Consider the following 10,000-nt stretch of genomic DNA (forward strand, 5'->3'; position numbering starts at 1 on the left):
CTCCAGGTTTTTCTCAAGGCTATTTTCGTCACACCACTTCTCAAAAACTCTCACCCAGTTAATTGTGCTTTTTCACATATTTTAAATTTTCTTCCACTTCTTTTAATTTCGTAACTTCTTCAATGGTCACTGTCTTAAATCTAGACGCCATCTTGGCTCTGATCAAGATACAAGAGATGTTACCATGGCAATTTTGTAATTTCACATGTGAAATTATAAATTAACGCTGAAATTTCGCGCCTAAATTAAGGAGTAATTTGTCACCCATGATATTAGATAAGGAATGTGATGATAAGAACTGTGACTATTACCCAAAATGGTGGTCTTGCCTCATGCAAGTCTTTGGGGTGCACGTATTCGATTGATCCTATTCCAGAATAAGAATACATGGAGTGATGAGTTATAACGGTATGTCTAGGGCATTTTGAAGCATCAAGGATTATAAAGATATGTTTAAAATTATAGCATTTTAGCAGGTAAAAACTAAGGATTTCTAACTTCTGTTCCATGTATTCATATTCCGGAATATGGTCAATCAAATGCACCCTTGGTATTGAGACCTGAAAACCACATTTTAGTTTCAAGCCCATTGTCACCTGAAATTGGCATTGCCTTTGCTTCTGAACAAAGGCCTGCCTAAAACAAAGCTGTGATTGTGAAAGTTGATGCATGTAAAATGTGGGAAACTGTATAATTTTATGCTTTCACAGCAGTGGAATTGTTCTCTGCCATCAAGCTAGTTCATGGGCACTTGTCTTTAATGATGTGGCTTGTCCTAAATAATTAGAATGAAACAATTTGAACAAACCGTAACATGGTAAGAACTGCAACTGACAGAAGGTAACAATGTGCTGTACTAGTCACACTACTACTCAGTATACAGCGTACACTGTAGTTCAGTGACACAGCTGTAATGTTGGAACATGCGGTTGGCTAAAACATTACTGTGGGGAGTCAGGGTGGTTTAATGGTCATCAACCATGCCTCCCACCTCTGTGACCCGGGTTCAACTCTGACCTCGGGTCGTGTGTGGGCTGACTTTCAGTCGATCTCAATCTGACTCCGAGGGTTTTTCTCCGGGTACTCCAGACTCCCAGCCTATTCCATCAGGTGTAGTGCTGTGCTCCAAGGTCATACATGGGTCGTGTTCAAGGGCCAAGCACCTAGCCAGCAGTACAGCTCCTTTGGTCCAACCTTAGTCAGCGATTAGCAGATCAAGTCAGATATTTTTTTGGTCCTGAAATCAACTAGACCACACATTAATAGCCAATGGGTTGCCCTCTGTTTCTGGCCGTTTCAGCACAATTCTACTGAGTTTTAGTTCTACCATTGCTCTCTCATATGTAATTCCCCAAGTTGGGTAATTATATATGAGAGAGCAACAGTAGAACTAAAACTTGCTAGAATCGCGCTGAAACGGCCAGAAGTGCAAAGACATACCATATATAAGACAAGGAGGCAAGATAAGAAATTCTGGTTTATTATTGTTTTTCCTATTTTAATGCCCTAAATGACGATTGCTAAATTCCCCACACAAACTGTTATAAAACAACGAGTCTGTGAGCTTTGGGTACCTGTGATTTTGTCACAGAGATTTTATTTGCTCAACAGTAATATAAGGGACATGAATCGTCATAATTTCCCACTAAAGAATGTTGTTGAGATCGAAGTGCTGTTTTAATTTTTCTGGAAGTTCTCAGTGCCTGTTGTTTCAGTTCAACTGACTAATACTGATATTGAATTAATCACAAAGTGGTTTATTAGTGTATGAATGTTGTCACTGCAAATGTAAAATTAATAGACAATTGTGGCTTCATTCTCCCACTATTTGACTTTGCTTGCATTTGTTGAATTTAAGGGTTCAGTTGCTGTACTATTTGTCCTCATGTCCAGTAATGAAGATTGATTTTTCTAGATTTAATTAATTAAGATGGTCTTTCAAAGATTACAGTTCGAAGTTGTATTTTGATGCTAAAATCATCCATCCCTCTTTTTTGAGCTAGCTGTCCGGAGATATTTTGTTTTATTTTGTGTTTGCCTCATTTTAATTCTGGTGGAAACGTGCTAATTGAAATGTGTTTGGTTACAGATTACCTTGATTTAAGGATTCATTCTGCTGTACTTTCATCGCCTGTACCTAAAGCAGATCATGATAACAGGTTAACTGTGAAACAAGGTAAGATTTGTCTTAGATTAGTTGGTGAATGTTTGATTCTTATTACTGAGTTGTCTTTACCAAAAAACGTTATTTTGTTATTTCAGAGCCTGAACTGTTATCAACCAAGTCTGGGCGAAGAAGACGCGGACCCAGACCACAAGTTAAATATCGTGGTAAGTTGGTTGAGGAGGTATTTACGGAGTTGAAACTAGAAGTGCACCGAGCTGGGATTTTTCTGGCATTCATTTTTCAACATTTCAAATAAAAGATGTGTGTCTGCTGGGCACATCTATATTCCTTCCAAAGTTTTGCTTCCTTAAAGCTTCACTAAGGCTATGATCAAACCATGATCCGTAGGCACTAATGAGTCTATTTTATGGATAGAACCCTTTTTAAAATCTGCGTGATACCCAGTAGTGTTTTCTTCTGCAGCTCACTGATAATAGTATCACCTGGGATCTTGTTGTTTGTTCCTCGAGGCCCATTTTGATGACTCCACAAGTGCCCCTATCACTATCAGAACAGTCTCTGTGTGCATCCTCCACATCCTGGTTACTTCAGTTTCTAGGTCTTTGTTCTTTGGAAGTATTCAGTGACCTTATTGGAGGTATTCCTGTCTGATAGTATTGCCATGTATGATTAGTTTGAATATCATAGTGTTTGGGTCATATCATGATCATTATTATTATTATTATTATTATTATTATTATTATTATTATTATTATTATTATTATTATTATCTTTTCGTAGGATGATCTTATACTGATATTTCCCCCTTAGCAAATGACCAAGGGTCCTCGGGGTTCATTCTTTGATGTTCACATGTCTAGCGCTCTTGTCAGTATCCTAGCAGAGCCTAGCACTGTTGTCTTCTGCAAAGAAGCCAGTGTATCCATCTACCTTACTCTTTTGTGACATTAAGCCAAGCAGAACCCACCACAACAGAAATGACAAGCACCTTCCTTGTGTCCCACAATTATTATTATTATTATTATTATTATTATTATTATTATTATTAATTAAATTATGTGTCTCAACTCGATACTTCAGACCTCCAACACCTTTCTGAGGTGAGGAGGGGCAGACGTTTGAAGTTTTCTTTTTCTACCTGGGATGACAATGTGCTCTAAGTCTTCAGGCAACGTCTTTGTTATTGAGCCTAATGCTCCAACTACCACTGGTACAACTTTCATTTGAGAACTCGACAGTTATGCAAACCCTCGACGTCTCGGATTTGCATAACCGTCGAGAATGGAAACACGGAAAACGTCCTCTATTGCTTAAATGGTGCACGCGGGAGGTTGCTAAGCACGAGAGAAGCGTAAGAGTCGCTCGAAGCGATATCCGAGAGCGACTCTAGCAACTTGAGTGCTTAGCAAACTCCCAAGTGCATCATAACTCAATAGTGCACGCTGAGCCATTAACCATTTGTTTTATAACTTAATCGTAAGGGTTAGGAGAGAAAACATTTCGATTTTGTTGCGAGCGTAGACACAAACACACTGTCTTTGCACATGCTTCGCCTCTGCTGAAAGTGATTAACCCATCGCAAACAGCGCAACTTTTCCAAGCCAAAGGGCTCAAATGGTCGATGAAATAAATGTCAAAAAGAAAATCGACGTTCAAAAATACCATTTACCTTCCAGTGACATCTTCCCTGGACTCATAAAATACATTTCAATTCAGTCCGTGATTCGGCTTCAATATTTGAGCAGAGTTCAGGTTGTGTTTTGGAAATCAAAGCAGTACAAACACGAAATGATCTTTTGTCGCTTTAAGACCTTCAATCCTCCTTTTTCCCCTGCTGATTAATCTTTAGGGCTATACCTTTCTATTTTGACCTCTTTAGAGGTTCACCCCTATTCTAAGAGGAGGAAAATATGTCTTGAAAATTAGGACTGATGTGCTGGTGACTCCATTTTCTCCTTTCCACAATCTCAGAAAGTGGGATCGTACGTCAGCTGTCGTCAGCGAGCGTGCACCCATGGGCAAATAATAAATGACCAACTGGCCAATCAGAACGCGCGCTTTATCCAAGTTATGTTTATAATAATATTCTCTTCTTGCTGTAGGTGATGGTCCAATGCAGTTGTGGCAGTTCCTGTTGGAGCTGCTTATTGCACCGGAGTACACAAACCTTGTTAGGTGGACCCAAGATGAGGATTATGAGTTTAAGATCTTGAAACCCTCAACAGTAGCTAAGATGTGGGGTGAGAAGAAGAATAAACCAACTATGAATTACGAGAAGCTGAGTCGTGGTCTACGCTACTACTATGGCAAGTCGGTCATTGAGAAGGTGCATGGCAAACGATATGTGTATCAGTTCAAGTGTGACATTCCCAAGATCCTTGGCTATGATCCAATGGCCCCTGTCAAATCTGAAGAGGATGCAGAGGATTTGGTTTGTGGCGAGCCAATCCTGTCACCTGAACAGCATGTTGAAGATTTTCTTGTCAACTCTTCAACTGAAGATGGTTTACTGGCATTACCTTAGTTTTTTGTTGATACCCAAATGTGTGTTACTCTTGAAGTAACTGTTCATGTAGCTTGTATCAAGCAGTCATGCGGCAGTTAGCCGTTTTTGCATAAATCGTATCGATTTCATCTAGCGTGGAAGTTTTGGTTAGTTTTTATTGTATTCTCAGAAATTAGGAAGGGAATTTGTTTCTTTGTAGTTGATAATTTTGATAAGAAGTATTAACCTTTAATGATTAACATATTATCTTTTGCATACTGTGTATGCACCTCTTTGGAAAAGGCAAAGAAACAAACTAAGAAATTGGAGTAATTGAACAATAACTAGTGTTATTTTCATGAAAAGACTTCCCTCACACCAACTATGATTAGGTTGAAAACCACCAAAAAAATAAAAATAATGATCTAATGATAACATCAATAACAATATATTGTAAAAGTGGCATTCTCCATTAGTGACTATATTATTTTTTGTAAAAGTAGCCATGCCACCTTTAGTGGCTGGTGAATTAATCTTGTTATAGCGGAGCTAAACTAACTATGATATTGTTTGAGAGCAGAAGGTAGTATAGTGTAAAAGAAAATACTTGCTAAATCTCAAAATGATTGGTTGTATGAGTCAGTAAGTTGTCGTTATCCAAAACGAAGTATATTGATGCAAAGGTACAAACTTTACCCTACCCAAGGTATATCAAGTAGAATTGTTTTCCTTTTTGATGTTGGTTTGTACACAGAGGTTTTACGTAAGGACAAACTGACTGCCCGTGTAGTCTAAACCAATGGAAGTACATGTACAGTAATATATGTCAGTCTGTTTAATAAAGCAACTTGAGTGTTGAATTTCTCTGAGCTTACAGTTGTTTGAAAAACTGAGTAAACCTCAGAGGAAAGATATTCTCCAGCTTAAAGCTGTCATTACTGACAAATGAAGGTGGGCATTCCCAAAACGATTCTCATGCACCTTATCCCCCTTTTACCATTGTACTGCTTTACTTTCGAAGAGTGGAGAATGCAACAGCGACGAGATAAATGGGAAGGTGCGATTTATTACTTGATTTCTGCAAACAATCCTGCATATGTAAATGCTATGCTAGCGGGAGCATCTGAAGCAGGGAATTTACAAAGTGGAACAAAGCGGTCAGTATACTACCGAATCACTAAACTATTTGCACCCCGAAAAAAATGATCGATGACATTTGAATGACTACTTGCTCAGCTGACAATTTGGAGCGCCCCGATCTGTGACATGTAATTCTTGATGTGAGCGAGGCCATGGGAAAATAAGGAAACAGACCGCGGCTTGAGATGAATGTGAACGAAGAACTTTCCACCGTTTGGAAATGATGTGAGGTCACTGATAGTTGAGCGGAACGTCACAAATCGGGGCGCTCCAAATGGTCACGTGAGCGAGTCGAAAGTCAAATGCGATCGATCATTTTTTTCCGGGTGCAAACAGTTTAGTGATTTCGGTAGTAAAATACAGATTGCAGACAGGGAACAAAATGCGCACTGACACCAGAACGGTGTTTTCAAACTTCCTGGCGTTATCATCGGAATTTTACGGCATGGACCGATTTCGTGCACTAAAAAACGTCTAAAATGGGTGGCATACAGTGCTTTGAACCTCAGAACGCCAGTTATGCGCATCTAACAAAAAACAACAGCGGGCATAGTGGTTATAGCTCTCGCCTCCCACCAATGTGGCCCGGGTTCGTGGCCACACGCGGGTTAAGTTTGTTGTTGGTTCTTTACTTTGCTCCCAAAGGTTTCTCTTCGGGTTTTCCGGTTTTCCCCTCCTTTCAAAAACCAACATATTTTCAAATTTTATTGTTCTTATTGATAATCAGTTGTTTAATGTTACTGCTTGTAAATAGTTCTTATAGGATTTCTATTGTATATAGTTTATATCTGTTTTTATCTTTTTATTTTGGGGAAACATAGGGTGAACCTCCAGTTTTCCTTTTCAAGATGTTTTGTATTTTTTTGTTGCTCCATCTTGAATAAATGTTATGTTATGTAACGCCCTCAGCTCCCTGAAAACCACTTTCGGGTGAGTGGAGCTTCCTGGGTATATATATATTATGATTACTATGATAATTACTTGGTTGCCGCATGGCATTCCAGTCGAAAACCAGTTAAATTTAGTCGTTTTCTTTCTTTCTTTTTTTTTTCTGTGTCGGGAAAAGTGTTTCCTGTCACTCCCTTGCTAAGTAGTGTCTTTGTACATAGGTTGTAGAAATTCGTAGATTTCTCGGGTGGACACGGCAGAAAATTTAATTAACCTGGAATGGCGTCGAAACGCAAATGGCGTTTTGGTGGATCTTCAAACAAAATATACCTTTATGGAGCTCAAGAATGGAACGTCAATTAGATAAACAAGACAGGCGGTGAAAAAGAAATATATGGAATCTTAAAAGCGACAAGTAATGGTTTCGACAACAATCTTTCGCCCGTCGAGCCGTAATCAAAGTGAGCCGTATTTCTAATATTTTACTAAGTGTGTTGTCATGTACAACACTGAAACCAAATGGAAAATTCTCCGGTAACTTATGGATTTAACGTAGACAGAAGGAATCGAACACCTTAAGCGGATCTTTGATCTCTGTTGTCTGGCTATTTGTATTTATTTGTGCTCAACTCTGCAGAGTCTTCAGGTAAAACTGAAAAGTAATTGGAAATGTGACAACCAAGGATTATTTGAAAGAAAGTTTGTTGCCTATTTTGTGCTTCATTATTCAAGGAAAAGGTTTTTCAGGAAAGTGTTTGATCCTGAAATTTATTTTGTTGCGTATAACGCGTATAGTAATTTGACACGGTTGGGTTTCTTGTCCTCACGCACGCAATGAAATAGAAAGGGATTTTTGCCTCTAATAGCAAATATGTTGTTTGTTTCAATAAATGTTTCGCTGGGAAAGGGTTTTGTGAGATTTACCGGCCTTTTTGAATTCATCATGCTGTGTGAAAGCTTGACAAATTTGCATACGTGGATTGAAATGTGATACGCGAGGAGACAGGATTTTTTTCTTTCCGACAAACGATTAATAGGCAGCCAAGTTTTTAACGTTAGAAAAAGATCTGTTTTGCTTTAATTTAACCCAAAAACATCCAGATAGTAAAAAACTTCATATTCATTGACCACTATTTCTTTTGCTTTTCTGCTTGTCAGCATTGTGATTGGCGATAATTCGCAAGTCTGTTTTTGTATCTCATAGATGTTTAGATTTTCAATTACAAACTCTGTTTTGATTGGCCACTCAACCTCAGTGCTGTGTAAATAGTTAACCCTGAAGTCAAAATAGATACGTTTCTCAGAAGCCCAATAAAGAGGGCTTCCTGACCCGACAGATGAAAAAAATTAAAAACCAAAAACCAAAGATGGAAGTTTCTTGGCTAAAAAGTACGCAATTTAATTGTACTCTGAAAACGACGAACGATCAACATTCTTTCCCGTAGTTCATTCAAATGACACAAGGTGATCACGTGCACGTTTATGGTTGCCTAGCACGCGATCAATTTCTTCCTTTTGACAGAACATTATGACCTTTCCCTTGATTCATAAAAGTCAGAGACTGCAGCAATCTTCGTGTTTTTACGATCGATTGCTAGTAATCTTTTGATCAAAATTCGATTCAGAGTTATATAAGAACTATGTTAGTGAGTTTTACTCAAGAGTGTGTCTTGTTATCTTTAAACTGAAATTATTACCAAAGCTTAGAAGCTAAAATACCTCAAAATGAGACAGGACATTACAAAATAATTAAACATGTGAATGTGTGAGCCAAAGGTACGACGTCTGGGTGACCCCTTAAATGGCCTTAATGACCCCCCCCCCCCCCCCTCTTGAAAAAAGTAACCGGAACGCTGCAGTTCAATACCACCCAACTCAGTGCCTTCTGTTTTGTGTAACACGTACCACAGGCAACCCAGTGTACGCTCATGGAGCATACACGGAAGGATTACCTGTCAAGAAAAAAACGTTGAATGGTGCACAATAGTTAGCTTCAAGAAAAAACCACCGAAAAAATCCAGAATTTCTGATCCAATTATGCCAATGAGGAGCAAATCAATGTTGAGTTTGTCTTTTTTGTGAAAAGGGCCGCATGCCCATAAGCTTCATAAGCTTGTAAATAGTGAGATTCAATTTCATTTTAAGATAAATATATTTCACATATTAATTTAATAATTTCTTTTAGTGTGGGTCTACAGCCAACGGTGAGTGTGCATTTATAACTAGTTTGAGTGTATTGGACACCATATTCGTGCTTCCTTTTATCCCACCTGCTTTTAGCCTTCGTATGGCGGTATTGTTTGCGCGAGATGCATAAACCGCTCAGAAAATGGGGCAGTGCGCTGTGAAATCGCTGCTCATTAATTTGCCTTTCGCGCCAACAATACCGCCAGCAATGCAGGCTAGCTTACTGTTCGTTCAATGTTGGCTAAACTTCGCGCATGTGCTATAAAAGAGGATTTCTTTTGGTCAGTAACTCTGGCCATACCCAAGTATCCTGGCTACCAGAGGTTTTGTCGCGGCACTCTTTCACGTTGAAAACTGACTGCGTGTATGAAACTAAGACCGCGAGAAAGCCTCTCGCACCCAGGGTACTCTGGCCACAGCAAAAGCAGGAAGCCCATGAATCCCGGACTTCAAGCGCATTCTTGGATATTTGAAATAATAGCGGTTGTGAACGATTACAACATTTTAGTATAATACACAGGTGATTATACAAAATCGCGCGCTCTCATTGGCTCGCTATCTCGGAGTATCAGCCGATAATCACCTCGACGGACAAAATGGCTGCCAGTAGTCGTTTTGCCACTGTAAGTTGAAGATGATTTCCCGTTGAAAGGTTTTTTTTTTCTCTTTTTTGAAATAATCACCTGTGTATTTATACTAAAACAATTATTCGCCTCAGGCTCAGTGATTATCGGTGAATATTCACCGATAATCACTTCGCCTTCGGCGAATAATTGTTAAATACCATTACCGTAGCTGTGTACAGCCGCCCACTCTCCGCAAAAAAAAAAAATCGGAGAGGAGCGTCTGTGATTTACCGTTAGTAATCGTGTTCCGGAATAATTTTGCAGACATTATTACAGTGCGATGCGCCATACCGTGGCCACCCAACAAACATTTTTACAAGTTAGCTACTGATCAAGATACGCGAATTTGATTGACAGACACACCTCCATAGAAAGTTTCAACGCGCAAGAACCAAATGGAGGCTTGTCTGTCAATCAAATCCGCTCACACTGATTGGCTAACTTGAAAAAAATGTTTGTTGGGTGGCCACGGTAAGGCGCGTCGCAGTGTAAGTGATCTACGCTGACCAAAATTTGCGTGGCTCATATTTCTTTGGAGCTAAATTG

The 10,000-nt window shown here is 39.1% G+C and overlaps 1 protein-coding gene across 1 annotated transcript in view; it reads left to right on the plus strand.

Moving 5' to 3' along the window:
- The window catches only part of LOC137997358 (ETS translocation variant 1-like), a 21,354-nt gene extending 15,877 nt beyond the window's left edge, over positions 1-5,477 (plus strand). The window contains exons 5-7 of the mRNA XM_068843303.1: positions 2,090-2,176; positions 2,263-2,331; positions 4,231-5,477. Of these exons, the coding sequence (XP_068699404.1) occupies positions 2,090-2,176; positions 2,263-2,331; positions 4,231-4,652 (578 nt within the window). The 3' untranslated portion in view covers positions 4,653-5,477. The remainder of the gene's footprint in view (positions 1-2,089; positions 2,177-2,262; positions 2,332-4,230) is intronic.
- Positions 5,478-10,000: the final 4,523 nt, after the last annotated feature.

This window comes from Montipora foliosa, chromosome 3, assembly GCF_036669935.1.
Source record: "Montipora foliosa isolate CH-2021 chromosome 3, ASM3666993v2, whole genome shotgun sequence".
In the NCBI taxonomy this organism is placed as follows: domain Eukaryota; kingdom Metazoa; phylum Cnidaria; class Anthozoa; order Scleractinia; family Acroporidae; genus Montipora; species Montipora foliosa.